This window comes from Anolis carolinensis, chromosome 2 (assembly GCF_035594765.1).
Source record: "Anolis carolinensis isolate JA03-04 chromosome 2, rAnoCar3.1.pri, whole genome shotgun sequence".
Taxonomy (NCBI): Eukaryota; Metazoa; Chordata; class Lepidosauria; order Squamata; family Dactyloidae; genus Anolis; species Anolis carolinensis.
In genome coordinates, this window is record NC_085842.1 from 57,983,770 (window position 1) to 58,000,813 (window position 17,044).

At 38.6% G+C, this 17,044-nt stretch overlaps 1 protein-coding gene across 5 annotated transcripts in view; it reads right to left on the bottom strand.

Annotated features, from left to right (window-relative positions):
- The window catches only part of srgap3 (SLIT-ROBO Rho GTPase activating protein 3), a 258,575-nt gene that overhangs the window by 55,097 nt on the left and 186,434 nt on the right, over window positions 1–17,044 (bottom strand). For all 5 annotated transcript variants that reach the window (XM_062969763.1, XM_062969762.1, XM_062969761.1 and 2 more), the window contains exons 6-9: window positions 15,384–15,512; window positions 4,829–5,050; window positions 2,961–3,062; window positions 1,821–2,018 (exon numbers count right to left, since the gene is read on the bottom strand). In XM_062969763.1, the coding sequence (XP_062825833.1) occupies window positions 1,821–2,018; window positions 2,961–3,062; window positions 4,829–5,050; window positions 15,384–15,512 (651 nt within the window). The remainder of the gene's footprint in view (window positions 1–1,820; window positions 2,019–2,960; window positions 3,063–4,828; window positions 5,051–15,383; window positions 15,513–17,044) is intronic.

Sequence of the window (17,044 nt, forward strand, 5' to 3'; positions counted from 1 at the left end):
AGTGATGAACAAAGTTGCTTCTGATATAACTATTTTGAAAAAAATGAAAAAAAAAATATGTACAGGGATCACTGACTTCCAGGTCTGCTACTCTATTATTCAGGTATCTGATAAGTAATCTGTTATATTGCTGCAGGCACTCTACATGGCCCCATATGCCAGGCTTTTCACTTTCAATTTCAAACATTATGTTTTCTTTACTCTCTCTCTTTCTCCCTCCCCAGTGGTCTAAATGTGCTGTTTAACTATCCTTGTGTTTCCAAAGAAGCTTGCAGTGTAACATAAGGAGGAGCTGTACATGAGTTTGAAAGGACAGACTGGATATTAGGCCTTTGAACCACAAAGAAAGATCGGAATTGCCAGGGTGGACAACAAACGGGCTATAAGTAGCCCCCACCCAACCTGGATTTGCCCCAACCAGGAAAATAGGGTTTAAAAATGAGAGTTTTTCTCTTGTGTGATGTATAGCAGAGCATCTTAAGCTATCAGACGTGGAGAACTTCCCCCCAAACTCCAATGGGACAGGAACTGGCACCATACTATTGCCTGTTGATTCCAATTGTTTCTTTCTTTCCTAGAAGATCTCAAGGGACCCATAGCAGATGGCTTACAGACTTGCATTCATTCACAGACTTCTGTTTTGAGTAGCACTGAACCATAGCTTACAGGAGTGTTATTAGTAAGGTCTGGTTTCCCTCACAAATAAGCTGACATCCTGGAAGTCTTCAGAAATGGCGATTCTTATCTATAGCAAAGGACACATGAAAAACTGCACCTTTAAATGATTTTTAAAAAGGAGAGCAATAAACCTCTTACCAGGGCCGGTTGAACGTAGAGGCTGCTGAAGCGGCCGCTTCGGACGCATGCCGATAGGGGCGCTGTCGAGGCGTCGACAGCACCCCCGTAGCGCTGCCGATGCCAGCACACCGCTGTTGGCGCGGGGCTTTTATCGCTTGCGCCTGTGCGAGCAATCGAAGCTCCGCGCCAAACTGCACAGCACCATCACCCAAAATGGCCAATGGTGCTGTACACAGGCGCAGATGGGCGCGTTTTCCCTTTGGAAAGTGGGGACAACTTCCCTTGCAAGAAGGGAGGCTGTCCCCACTCTACAAACCGGAGAAACGCCTGCGTGCCTCCTCTTCCTCCTCAGACATTGTGAGGTCTGCTGAAAACAAGGCAAGTGAGGTTTATACACCTGAATAGTGTGTGTCTGGGGGGGGGGGGGGTTGCGCCAAATTTTGGGGGGCGGGGCACCAACCTTTCTGTTTGCCTACATTCCAAAATTGCCTTGGACCGGTTCTGCCTGTTACCTATGGCAGATGTTAGGGGTGCGGTAAGAATTAATCCCTAGACACTCCAGAGTTTCCCACCCTTACTGTAAGAGAAAACCTAATGGTACCTGTAAAATTCTTGAGCTGGAAGTGAGAAACGTTTTAGATTACTCATTTAAAAGTTATGTTGTTTGGCCAAAACATATGGTTTCACACAAAAACTGTAGTACTGACTCATTCTCCATTTTTACCAAACAGGAGCACTTCTATTAGGAATTTCCACCTCCAAACTATGAAGAATTGGACCCTCCTTCAAATGAGACAAAAATGTCAGATGCCGGCACTCTCAAATGTGAGGATATACCCTTTTTTAGAACTAGCAAGGCACATTTAATATGTTATTTTTGAAATATGCTGAAGAGACAAGAAAAGGAATTCTAATAGCAGAAAAACCACTCTACATTGTCATCTTAGTACCTATGATATCAACTTTACATCTAGCATTTTTTTCCAACACTGTGCTCAGTACAGACAGAAAATTATCCTCACAGTAAAATAGAACATTTCAGTTTCTTGTTGGTTGGCTCTCCTCTTGGCAATGTTGATTTTACTCATGTAAGTCTCCGAAGCAGCTGATTTGACTGACTCAGTGGAGCGACTATGCTGGAAGGCATCCGAGACATCAAAATCTTCCACCGTCAGCATGTCTTGCAATGTCTGCATAGTGGCATCCAATGTTTTTCGCACCTGCGGAAATGTAGGCACAGAAGATTGTGAAACAGAGTGAGAGGACGTACAATTAGGTCAATACGACTGCACGGCCTTTGAGACTTGCCTTCTTTTTGAATTAACAATTTCCTAAGTGGAAGAGACAGAAGACTACAATTAAGTGCCTTAAATTATAATCTATGGATGGAGATTACAATTTAGGGATCCAGGACTTACTGGATGCTCTATTTGTTGAGGCTACATTTTACGTCACCTTGCAACGTAGAACAAAAGCAGGGCAAACACATTAGTCAATACTGCTAGTAGCATATTAATAGAAATGCTGCACATCTGAAAATTTGGAAAGGTTTCTGCTAGTCATCATGGTCACTAGCTACAACTCCCAGAATTCTTCAGTCATCATGGCCACTACATGAGTGGATCCTGAGAGTTATAGTCCAAAAAGTAACATTTCTAAACTGAGACTTAATTGATACCTAAGATCTAGGTGCTGACAGTGCAACCAGAATAGATAATTTGTTGTGCTCTGGAAACCCATTCTTTATATACTATTCTCAGGATATCATTAAATATTCATTTACTTTGCAACTTTATTCCAAAGGGAGTCCTAAGTCCTATGTATTCCTTTCCAATATATCATATGCATCCTTTGCTGTAGATATGCCACATCTGTCCTGAGCATTTGACAACCTTAAGTCAGCAATATTATGAGAAAGTCCTAAGGTTTCGCTAGACATCAACTGTTTATCACATACATAATTCAAAAACAAACAAGCTAAACAGAGTCTTCCTCCAAAAAACCATGTTTTACATTTTCCAAGGATTATAATCTTTTAAACTGAAACAGCTATGTTAGATTAACAACTGTAATTGGTATTCAGTATCTTGTATAGAATCATTGAGATAAGTGAACTGATAGAGCTTGTTTACTTAAAGATGAAAGACAATTATAACTCTCACCTCTTCATTCTCTATTTTGAGCGTAGTAAGTCTAGACTGCAGCTGGTGGTATCTCATGAGCAACTCTGTCTGAACTGGTTGCTGGGCACTCACTTGGCATACCTGAAGGGGTAAAAAATCCAAACTTAAAGCAACAGATAAATGCATGCAATTTCAAGACAGAGCAGAACACTGAAAGGCGGCAACTAATGTGCATCTTTACAATTAAGATGTCTCAAAATTTTAGCATGTTGAAAATAAAATGAAAAACAGGAAGCTGAATATTTAATTGTAATTGTAACCAGAAGCATATTTTTTGCTGTTGTGTTCAATATTTGTTTACAAAATGTATGCTCTGGCTTTCACTGTGAGCAGAAATAACATCTACACAAACAGGAACAGCCACTGCATTACCCTTAACTGTACAAACTCCTGGCCACTGTAGAACTGGAGCAACCAGGCTAAGAATTAAATCCAGAAGTAGTTTTGAACCAGAGGTCTAAGTCTTCAACAGGAAGATTACTTCATCCAACACAAGCTGAATCTTTTTTGCATGATCCGGGGAACAACTCTGTCATACTGTCAATTTATTACGAGTTTAGGTTGAGTATCCCTTATCCAAAGTGGTTAGAACCAAAACTGTTTTGGATTTCACTTTTCTTTTTGAATTTTGAAATACCTGTGTTTGCATTATGTTCATAATGAGATATCTTAGAGATGGGATTCAAACCAAAAATATAGCCTGATGGTAACTTTAAACACAACATTTTTAATGATTTTGTGCATGAAACAACATTTGTGTAAATTCGACTATCAGAAAGCAAAGATAGATCTCATTTTGTATTTTTATGCATTTCAGATTTTGGGATAAGAGATTGTCAACCTGGTTTAGACATGGATTTGATGAACAGCTTTTGAAGTTTTGATATGTATGTTAAATATATATCAGGTACAAGATGAAACCTGGAGGAACAAAAGAGACCAGTGGCTACTGAGTTGAACAGATTCATCAATGACACCTGTAGGTTTTCCAAAAAGTTCTCTCTTCCAAGATATATTACAGACTTAGAAAATTACACTAGTTCATAGTTACTAGCAGCTTAGCAAACCAGTCCAGTATATACTGTACAGGAGCTAAATTGGCCACTGGGAAGTCTCTCGTTCTACATAACTAGATCTTAAGCAAAACTGAAAAAAATCTACATAGTCCAAGTCCTAAAAATAGACTGGAAGTAAAAATGCAGGCACATGCCAAAAGATGCCAAAACATTTCCCAAGAAGGGGATATCAGAGAATGGCTGAAAATAATCCAGTACAATGGATTTTAGAGAGGGTATTTTTTAGAAAACAAAACAAAACAAAATGAAGAACAGACAAATGAACAGAAGTCTTGCCAGAATCTCTTTCAGGCTCAACAGAATCATACCCTGGCCAAAGTTGTTCACTACTACCCATACCTGCTCAACCAGATCTGCTCTGGCTGCTTAGGCAAGTCAAGAAAGGTCAAGCATATGTGCTGTAGGTTTCTCATCTCTTCAGAGACCCTGACTACACACTGTCAGGTACAATATTTTAGGAATAGTGTCTTTTATGCCCATCCAACAGAGCTGTTTTAATTTTTTAATAATCTATTTGTATTTTGATTTGTTCATCAAAGTACTGAACAGAGGAACATTCCAGCAATATAGAGTATCAATTGTTTAGATATCTGTGCTAACAACAAAGTAGAGCAGAAGTAATTGTACCTAAATATAAGCCAAATACAACAATTATATATGAAACACAGTACCTCTAAAAGTACCTGATTAATTCTTAAGTGAGGAAAGTATTATGCCTGAAGCAACTCCACAAACATTTAGTATTAAGGAACAAATAAAACCATTGCATACCTCATCCCCCATATGAGGCTGGTATTCAAACTTCAGTGGAGGACAGAAGACCTGGTTACACATATCCATGACTGTGTGTTTGTCACTTCGTGCATCCAAGTTGTCCACAGCATTCTCAATGATATCCAGTCCCTCATGGCGTGAGGTTTCTAGATTGTATTCAGCAGAAAGGTATGTTCTGAATGTCCGTGCCAGGCTGGCATGGAATCCCAGGTCACAGCACTATGAAAGAGGAAGAAATAGACATGAACCTAAATAACAGCACCTACTAACTATGATAATCCTCAATAGCTGCAAAATAGCATTTTCACCAGAATAAATCTGAAACACCAATCAATGGAAGGAATCTGTATACCTCTGCTATTAGAGTAACCTCATACATCTTATCATTATTTTCTTTCTAGAGCACAGTGGAAATATGGATGGCAGGGGAGAGAGAGAGGTTGATATTCATAGAATGTTTGTATACCAGAAGCTGTACAGAAAACAAAAGACACAGGCCTTGCTCCCAGGCCAACAATCTAAATATGACTATATAGAACACAAAAAAGCAACAGAATGATAGCAGATATGAAGATGATGATGTCTTGCAAACACTTCTGGGCACATTCCTGAAAATCACTGTCTTATCAGAATAAATCCTGTTGAGCCAATATTCCAACTTCACAACCACTGACAATTGGATCAGAAGTTAGTTCCCACCAAACAGTTCCCCCAAAAGTTAGTTCCCCTAAATGAGAAAGAGACAACCAGAAGGATGTAGCTTTCTCCTTCCCATGTGCATCAATATAATGAAACACAGCTATGTGAAATTCATACTGCTTAGTGAGGTTCTTCTCTGGATGTCTTCAAAGAGGCAGGACAGCTACCTTGAAAGTAATGCTTTACTTGGAGATCCTGCATTGAGCAGGGCGTTGGACTCAATGGACCATAAGACCTCTTCCAACTCCTGTCACCCCACTCATCCCCATGGGACAGATTCCCAAGCAAGTTCATTTGGATCCTTCCTTAACTGATGGACTTGAATAAAATAATCAAGGATTCAAACCAAAATTCCATTAACGTATGTTTCTATAGTACAGAAAATGGCCCTGTCAATTTCTACTGTGTTCTCCATGATGAAGCAGTTTGCCATGCTTAAGAAGTTTTTCATTCACCTTTGAGAAAAATGTGAGTTTTAACTGCTGATACAGAAACATAATTTCTATACACATGCACATATATAATTTCCTACTAATTAATTACAGCCTTCCCAAACTTCTTTTCAATATAGAAGGTTCCCTTGTTATAAGCCAACAAATATTTTGGCTGCAGTCTTGTGTACTTTGTGCCACTCAAGTGGGGTCTGTACACAACAAAGATGTTGTAACTTTCTTCCTACTGGCTAATGTAGTGACTTAGTCCAAATTCTTGAATGACGCAAAACTAACCAATGTAAATCAGTGGTCTTGTATGAAATAAATGAAATTAGACAGGCAAAAAAGGAACAGACGAAAACAACACTCCTATTTTCCAGATGTAACATTGGATGTTGTAAATCCCATGTTTTTTATTGTCCTTTGGTCTCTTGCTACTTTAAGGCATGTTCACAGAAGGATTTTACAGCAGGATTTCCCCCCTTACTCCTAACTCAAAGTGAAATATTAAAACTCTGTTACTGCCATGAGCAACGCTGACCAAAGAAGACATATCATCTTCATGGATTATTTGAAGAGACATCCCTCAATTCAGATTTAAGTCATATCAAAAAAGAAATTAGTTCCTCTTCCTTCGTATAATGGGAAACAGTACATAGCTGCACACCTCTTTTAGAAGAATGCAAAGGCAAACAAGAAACAACAATGATCAACTGTAATTGACTAGAGAAATCAGTACAATCTACACATTTTATATAATCTGAATTGACCCTAAATTAGATTAGTCTTCATGATACTGGACTACTTATTCTTAAAGAGTCCGTCTTGAGTCCTTTCGGGGAGAGAGGATGGGTTAAAAATAAACTATTATTATATTGTATGACACAGCAAACAAGATAGTTATGCTGGATTTCGTATCAGAAAATCACAAGTCGAACACTTCCCAAGTGTCTAGGACTGTGTGATTTATTATTATTATTATTATTATTAATATTAATATTAATATTATTATTATTATCCAACACAAATAAAGGATTTCTTTTTAAAATGTTCCAAATAATCCAGTGGTTCAATTGTAATTTTAGTTGTAACCCAATACAATCTTCCTAAATTGAAATCGAAATCGAGGAGGCTGTACAGGTCAGAGGCCTGGCAAATGTTCAAGGAATGGGACTTTCATACATATATGCATCCATTTGGGAACTGTCATTATAAGACTTTGCTACTCTAATTCTAAACAAAGCATGACATGTTATGACCAAACCTAAAAGATTACAATAAAAACTGAAAGGAGGAAGGGAGCACTGTTAAGACCTTAAGAGATTTTATAGGATTCGGGATGTTGCCTGTAGAGCCACTGCAGGTTATTGGACATCTGAGCAACAGAAAATTGCTGCATTTTGGCTCTTAAATTATTTTCATTTGTCTGCATTGCAGAAGATACTAAACAGATACCTGTGCCAGAAAATGTTTTTTTCAGAAGTTTCTGTATCCAAAATAAATAGTGGTGATAAAGGTAGATGTTCTTGATCTTACCAATACATTAAAAACATGTACATCTGATCCAGATGTTATCCATCCAAGAATTTAAATGTAAATTGCTAATTTTCTAAAAATACATGTTACATAAGCATGTCTGCACCAGAGGACTGGAGAGTTGCCAATGTAACACCATTTGAAAAAAACAGACCCAGGGGGAATCAGGGAAATTATAGGCCAGTGAATCTAAGACTGTTCTGGGTAAACGGGTGGAACTCATTATTAAAGATATAACTGTTGCTTATAAAAAATGCCAAACCTGCTGAAAACGAATAAACATGTCTTCCACAAAAGTAAAGCCTATCTTACTAGCTCTTTCCAGCTCTTTGAGAATGTCAAAAATTATGTGGGTAAAAGTGATCCAACAGACATAGTATACTCAGAGTTTCAAAAAGTCATTTCACATAATTCATTGCCAAAAACTCCTGAATAAATTCAGCAATTATGAGATAAGAAGAGAAATCCTATTATGGCTTAGAAACTAGTTAAAGAACAGAAAGGGGAATGGGCAATCTGTGAATCTTTGACTTTCCCCTGGATGCACTGAATTTTCCCGATTTTTCTTCTAAGGAGATAGAGGCTGCATTTACACTGTCCTTGAATTCTGTGTAGCACTTGCAGTAGCCTGGTGTATCCATATGATGAACACTGGCTAATGTATTTCAACGCTGGGTAAGCCAAGTAATTCAACTTGACTATGGATTAAAAAACACTGGCAAAAGTCTGAATCTTCCATTAAAATCCAGACATTTTCCAGTGTTTTGGCAGTGGGGACTGCTATCTCTGATCACCATGTGCTATCTGAGATCCCCAAAGCCATTCCACAGTCCCTGGGCTCAGGCAGCTCAGGCAAATGAGATGGAATGAGCCTCCTGCCACCACCAGCATTCTCTGAAGAACTTAAAAGTCTGAAGACCTGCACTGCATCGAGTTCTTTACTGTTGGAATAGTTGCTAAAAGGATCAGGAAAAAACAATCTATCGTATATACGCGAAGATAAGCCGAGTTTTTCAGCCCTTTTTATGAGCTGAAAAAGCCTCATCGGGCTTATAATCGGGTCAAGGTCAAGCTGGCAGTGGAGCCTGGAGGCCGTTGCTTGCAATATATGATATATTTATCTCTCATCTTACACTCCCTTATCAGTGTTTACTTATCCAAAGCCTCCCTCGCTCTTAACCAAGGGAATGTTTTGAAAAGGGAAAGAAGCCCTTGAAAGTCAGGAAGAAGAATATATATATATATATATATATATATATATATATATATATATTTACAGCATTTATATTCCGCCTTTCTCACCCCGAAGGGGACTCAGGGCGGATCACATTACACATATAGGCAAACATTCAATGCCTTTTAACATAGAACAAAGACAAACAAACATAGGCTCCGAGCGGGGCTCGAACTCATGACCTCCTGGTCAGAGTGATTCACTGCAGTTAATTGCAGCTGGCTTGCTCTCCCGCCTGCGCCACAGCCCGTTAATCTTATAAACAGGCCATTAATCTTATAAAAAGCATTTTCCCCTGAAATATTTGTTAATCTCTGCTACAAATATATAGGCATTTCCCCCTGCAAGCCTTTGCAATCCGTATGTACCTTTATATTTCTATCTATCTATCTATATACATTAATTTTATATATGAATTTCCCCCTCATATGTTTGCAGGTCTTTACAAATCCTATATACATATAGATATCTAGAGATTTCCATGCACCTGTATATCTGTATACATTATTTTATATATGAATTTTCACCTCACATGTTTGCAAGTCTTTGCAAATCCTATACAGTTATAATCATCTATATATAGATGTCTAGATAGATAGATATGAATATAGATATACTGGGCTTGCAAATATTGTAGGGGAAATGCACACACACAGATTTCTAGATAGATACAAACATAAATATATAGGGCTTGCAAATATTGCAGGAGGGAAATGAACATATATATTTGCAAACGTTTCAGGGGAAAATGCATATGTGAAATTAGTATATATAATTATAGATCTATATCTAGCTTTGCATTGTTTATGTAGGCATTGAATGTTTGCCTGTTACTATGTTCAGGCAGCTGGCCTGAGTCCCCATGGGGAGATAGGGCAGCATGGTACAAATGAAGATGATGATGATGATGATGATGATTATTATTATTATTATTATTATTAAGTTATTGTTAATACCATATTGTTTTTGTTGACCCTACTTTGTGCCTCTTGAAATTGTGCATTCACAAATTTTAAAAATGTTGAGAAGGAACGATTGCATCCGATACAATCAAGCCAATTAGGACATACTGACATCCTTAAACTGGGTTTTTTTGCTCTATATTCAAATAAGCAAAATAAATTTGCTAACTTAATCCTACGTCAGATGGCACTGATATTGAGATTTCTCATTCAACTCCCTATTCTTTGGGAAAGCATTAAAATACTGATTCTCCAGAACTAAATAGCAGCCTATGACAAGTACTGAGAAGACTGAAGCAGATGCATGGATGAGCAGCCCAACAAGAGACATGTAGATGCCAGTATGAGTAGGGAGAAAATAGGTCAAAGCAGCCATGTAAGTTTGATAGGCACTTATACATTTTCAAGTGCACGGGACCAAAAGAACTGATGGATAGAAGTAAAATTAAGGCCCACCTAGAGGAAGTATTGAAGGATACACATTTATTTTTGGACATGTATACATTTAAAATAACATACACAAATATATATGTATATATGAAATAAAGCATTGGACATACAACCTCCTCTTTCCCACATTTTCCTTTTTGTAAAGTAGTGTTATATATGGACATAATTTTATTATCAGTAAAGTCATTGTGTTAAAATATGTTATATTTACTAAAGCATCCTTGAAGACGACTGCTGATCAAAATCCATATATGTTGGATTTCCCCCTGAAAATCTACATTTTTAAGCACTTAAAGTTTAGAGTTCAATGAATCTACTTTTGTGACCCTACTTCCTGTTGGGTGTAACCCTTCATTCCCACTGCGTTCAGTCCTCATTACCACAGTTTAAAATAGAGATAGAACAGTCCTAACCACACACTTCCTCATCTGAGAAACCCTGGCAATAGCTAATTAAAAGGGTATCACTTTACAACCAAGCCAGGAGTAGACTAAACTCCCCACATCAAGACATATTCTGTCAGCCACATGAGCTTCTGACTTGGGTAATTTTCAAAGCCACAAACCAAATGTCAAGTTTTTTCAAGGGCATGTAGGAGTTGCCCATACATTTAGTCTAAAAATACACGTAAGACAAACCATACGAGGCTGCAAAACAGTTCTTCTAAACATTTAATTATTTTAGTCAGATATTGTTAGGGTCAATTCGCACCATCTTATTTTGAGCTCAATTCAATCCGTCATTTTTATTAATATTCCTATAAGAATAAAATATATGCTGTGCCCAGATGGCAATGTGAATTAGCTTAATGTAAGGTTATCAATCACCAGAAAAAGAAAAAAAAATCTACAGAAGACTGAAAGATTATCTCCTGGAAAACTGGTTTGAATCAATTCCAGCATTAAGTCAAAAAAAGCAAAAGTTTTAGACTGCAATCTCCCCTTTACTTGGAAACAAAAAGAATGCCTTTGTTGGGTTTTTATTTTGTATGTATAACAAAGGCAACATATAATTCAAGCTGTACACCAAATGCCAATCTGTAAAGAATGCTCGCCTGCCACATGCCATGCTATAGCATTTTGCTACTTGAAGCTGGTCGTCTCCAATAGCCAAAGAGATCAAGGGCAGCTCTTCCCAGTCATTCTTAACTGTCAGTATTGTATTAACATCTTTGTTTCATATGCATACAAAACATAGAGAAAGAGAGCGCTCCAAGTGCTCAAAATTGCCAGTGGCACTAGAAAAATCATCTCACCAAGAAGAAGCAAAGACAAAGAAGAGTGCATTATAAAAGCAGTGCCTTAAAAACAGCACTGAATCTATTTAGAGAGACTAATTTCCCATGATAAGAGGCGTGTATTCCTTTTTATTGCCAAACAGTTGTCTTTATCTGAAGAATTCTGATGCTATGGGATCTTTAGCCAGGGGGTGCAATATACAATACTAAAACCATACACTGTCACTTACTACTCAGAAATGCTTCTCTATAGAGTCTGTGGTATAGCTGTGCCAGCTTGCTGTAGGATAAAATTTTGATCACTAACAAATATCTTATGGTATAAACTTCTCTACTAAGTTCACTTTAGTAATGCAGATAGTGGGCCTTGTTGCTATATTCAAAAATAACCTTAGCTAAGGATACTGTCTATTCTGAATGAATGCTTGTAGGAGATAATGGGCTGGATAAAAATATATATAAATTGAAACTGAATCCAGATGAGACAGAGTTGCTTGCCATTAAGGGTCCTAACCTGGTGGTAGGTAGAGGTGTGTCAATCAGTTCTGGACGGGGTTACACTCCCCCTGAAAGACTGTGTTCGCAGCTTGGGAGTACTCCTGGACCCATCTCTCCAAATGCCACCCCAGGTAGATGTGACGGTAAGGAGTGCTTACTATCAGCTACTACTGATATGCCAAATATACCTCTTCCTAAAATTGGTGGATCTAAAGGTGATAGCGCACATGCTGGTAACCAGGTCTGTAGCGAGGGGGGGGGGTTTAGGGGTTCAACCCCCGCCCCCGGAATTTTTCAGGTTATAAAAAACCTGGTTTACTCATGAATTTTAACTGGTTAACCAAATCCCCATGCTAAGTCTATGAGACGCAAAACATTAAGAGTCCCTCCAGGCACTATCTCAAGCAGGTATTGACAGATATGGAGCGGGTGTGTGTGTGTGTGTGTGTGTGTGTGTGTGCTTGGGTTCAACCCCCCCCCCCCCCCCCGTAATTTTCAAAACCTCTCCCAAAAAATTTTTCTGACTACGGTCCTGCTGGTAACCTCAAGGTTATCAGTGTGTGCAAGGTTACTTCTGCAATGTGCTTTACATTAAGATATTTATTATTTTATTTTATCATGTCAGAAGTAAAATGAGAATACAGTTAATGTATAATGTATAAAAAACCACAAACAAAGTTTAAAAACTTGGCATAATTTTTTTTTTTACTGAAAGCTGGCCACTTCAAGTGCCTCTGGTGTCATTGTGAGAAGGTCTTCCATTGTGCATGTGGCAGAGCTCAGACTGCATTGTAATAGGTGATCTATGGTTTGTTCTTCTCCACACTCACATGTCGTGGACTCCACTTTGTACCCCATTTCTTAAGATTAGCTCTGTATCTCATGGTACCAGAGCGCAGTCTGTTCAGTGCCTTCCAAGTCTCCCAGTTTTGTGTGTGTCCAGGAGAGAGTTTCTCATCCGGTATCAATCACTGATTGAGGTTCTGGGTTTTAACCTACCACATTTGGATTCTCGCTCACTGAGATGTTCCTGCGAGTATCTCTGCAGATTTTAGAAAGTTATTTCTTGAATTAAGATGTTGGCATACTGGCTAATATCCTAACAGAGGATGGGCCAGAGAAGCCTTGCTCCTTTCATTACACACCAGAAGCGACTTGCAGTACATTGGGGTGCCTCTGTACCAAATTTGGTACCAATTAGTTCAAAACACAGCAGCCAGACCAGTTGTTACAAGAACATCTAGGAACATCCATACTAAAGTCACTCCACTGGTTGCTTATTAGTTTCTGGACAAAGAACAAAATGTTGGTTGTTATCTTTAAAGCCCTACATGATTTGGGTCCAGGTTACTATACTTACAGCTCGCTTTCTCCCATTTACTGATGTTTCTTTAGTGAGTTCTGTATTGAGTAACTGAACAATATTATCACTCACACAATATATGGAGTAGAAGTTAAAATCTGAACTATCAAAGTGTAAATGATTCCCACCTAATTCAGAGAATCTGGGATTATTCTTTGTTATTGGGTGCAATGCTATTCAAAACTAGATAAGAAGTGGAAGAAGTCTTTATTTGGGCATAGTTTTTATATGACAATACTTGGAACTTTGCCCTCAAAGGCTCTTCTTAAGAACACCATGTATGTATGAAAATCTGTTCAAACAAACAGCTCTTCTCTTAGGGAATCTGAAATTAGGACACACATATATAACTCATGCATGCTTAATCATGCTTTGTTTTCTCAAGCAAGCAGAATATATAATTAGGCAAATTTAGTTGTATTGAATCAAAGTTGTTTTGGGTTAAGTCCCCTAAAGGGATTTCCTGGAGTGAGGAAGAAAAGCCATCTGCCGACTCCAATAGAAGTATCAGAAAGGAAATGTACGGAGGAGGAATAGCAATAAAAACAGCCAGAGCAAAACTGGCATTCAGCAGCTCTCCAGGAAACCAGAGCCTCAATTCCATAAAAGAAGAAAAGGTGTCACACATGAAAATATAGGAAAACCAAGTATTGAAGGAATCATATTCTGTTTTTATGTTTACATTGTCAAGGGTTATTCCCCCTCCTCTCACAGCTTGTAAATAATCAAAGCTTTGAAGAATAACAAAGTAGTGTGGGTTTTTAACAGTACCAGTTTAAAGCATTGCTTAAGAAATTAACATATGCACCTATCAAACAACATCTGTAATATCCTGAAATCCCTCTAGGGCTTTAAAGTCACAGATAAAACTTCCTTTTTAATTCTAGCTTGAAACAATAAATATGATTTAGAGGATTAAATGAGCTTAACTTCCTGACGCACTTAAGTAACATTTAAACCATGACAGAAGCTTCATACACAGATCTCTGTCATTTATATGACCATTACAAAGCCACAGTAAATTTATATCCTACCAGAAAGAAAAATCCTATACTGAAAGAGATATTAGGCTTTATGACAGTTTCTCAGTATATATGAGCAGAAACCTTATTTCTTGAGTCAATGGGCTGAATGAGTATATGAAAACATAATAAACTCCTTGACAGCCATTTTCCAGCCTTCTACAAGGTACTTTTAATAACTACTATCAGTTTCCAGGAAAACTTAACATTTCTGCTCTTAGTCCCCATCAAATCAGTGAGCCACGATTCCCTTCCTATTCCCAAATGGACTTTTCCTACCTGACCAATTCCCTTCTTACCTGACCAATTCCCTTCTGTTAATCTTATTGGTCTACTCAGTCCCTAAACTTAACATGTTTGTCTCTCATCTTTGCTACAGAAATACTCCCATCAGCTCTATTTTGTAGTAAGATTGCCTCATATGACTCAGAACTACCTTTGTGGATGTGGCTTTGCCTTCTATTTATTTATTTATTTATTTACAGTATTTATATTCCGCCCTTCTCACCCCGAAAGGGACTCAGGGCGGATGACATTGCACACATAAAGGCAAACATTCAAACATTCTCTGGAACATTAGAGACAAAAGCTGGATGGCCATCTCTCAGGCATAGCTATGGATTTCCTACATGATAGGAGATTAAACTAGTAGCAATCCCTTTATGAATTTGTAATCTCTAATTCTATAATGGCCCCAAAATGGAAAGATCTAAACACAGGACGTTAGCACATCTCCCAATTCAACTATAGATCAATACCTGGATTCCCATGCTGAAACTTGGATTCTTTCCACCTCATCCTCATCCCTATCCCTTATATTTTTAAATGCTGCTATATACTAATACTAACACCACTAATATATGAAACATATATATTAAAACCTATTTCTATAAAATGCATGTTAAAATACAAAAAGTAATTGATGATACTGAAAAGTTATCCCAAAATGATGCTTGACACTCTGCAACACTAGTTTCATATTGGATGCATAAGCAACGAATCAGGAATCAATACACTGAAAGACACAGGAGAAGGGAAGTTGGAGGACACCGGTGACCATTTGCACAAAGTTTGGGGATCCATGCATTAAGAAAAAAATAATCCCTCAAGTACTTACGTCAATCAGGTCTGAGACATCATGGATGTAGTATTTACTGACTGCTGCATTTGCAGCTGCTAGATTTAGCAGGTAATCATTCCTAGCTTTAGTGCACTTCAGCTTATTTTCAGAATATTTCGCTTGCCTCTGAAAAAAAGCAAAATGACACATACATCTTAATGTCAGTCAGTCATTCCAATTGTCATATCTCCCCAAATATGTTTATCACATGACATGCCAAAAATATCCTGGCTAGATGAAACCAAGGATCAGTCCAGTTTCCCAAGAAATTTTTCTGATTTTTCCATAATTATTTGCATTTTTTATCCTTTCTTTAAAAAAAAAATTGCATACAAAAGCAAAAGATAATGTATGTTATACAAAACACATGTTTTTCTAAAGGAAATTTTTTTTCTATTGTAGTTTTCCCCACTTTCATGGGAGTCCTGCACCTCTATCCGCCATGTACTGTAGGTGGAGGCCTACTATGTATTATTTATATCCCTAATTCAGAACTAGGTTGCCTCTAATTCTGGGCGAATAACATATCAATATTGACTACTATCCACTGCTAGCCTTATCCTCCATTAATCTGTGAACAAGAACTTTATGCGGTGTTGCTGCACTCAGATAAAACAAATTGCTTCTTCACTGTTGTAACGGAATGTAGTTGGTTTATTCAGCAAGAGTAGCAGCAATTTATTTTTGAATATTCCTCCACATAGTCTTAGGCTTAGGCGATCCCTCGTCGTTTGAGGACGATAGTCTTCCAACCTTGGTATCTTGGGCGTGTGTTCTTAGGTGACTGAAGAGACCGATTCTTGACCCGCATATTCTCCCGCAGTGAGGACATCGGTTTCCAGGTGGAAGGCGGTCCCGGTCGGGGTTAGCTTGACGCTCCTTCCTCTTGGCACGTTTCACCCTTAGGCCCTCCGTTCGTGCCTCTTCGAACTCCGTAGCACTGCTGGTTACAGCTGACCTCCAATTTGAGCGCTCGAGGGCCAGGGCTTCCCAGTTCTCAGTGTCTATGCCACAGTTTTTAAGGTTGGCTTTGAGCCCATCTTTAAATCTCTTTTCCTGCCCACCAACATTCCGTTTCCCATTCTTGAGTTCGGAGTAGAGGAGCTGCTTTGGGAGACGGTGATCGGGCATTCGGACAACGTGGCCAGTCCAGCGGAGTTGATGGCGTAGGAGCATCGCTTCAATGCTGGTGGTCTTTGCTTCCTCAAGCACGCTGACATTTGTCCGCCTGTCTTCCCAAGAGATTTGCAGGATTTTCCTGAGGCAACGCTGATGGAAACGCTCCAGGAGTTTGGTATGACGTCTGTACACAGTCCACGTTTCGCAGGCATAGAGCAGGGTTGGGAGGACAATGGCTTTATAAACAAGCACCTTGGTCTCTCTACGGATGTCCCGGTCATCAAACACTCTCTGCTTCATACGGAAAAATGCTGCACTCGCAGAGCTCAGGCGGTGTTGTATTTCAGTGTCGATGTTGACTTTTGTGGAGAGGTGGCTACCAAGGTAGCGGAAATGGTCAACATTTTCTAATGTTACACCGTTAAGCTGTATTCCTGGCTTTGCAGAGGGATTAGCTGGTGCCTGTTGGAAGAGCACTTTGGTTTTCTCGATGTTCAGTGAGAGGCCGAGCTTCTCGTATGCTTCTGCGAAGGTGTTTA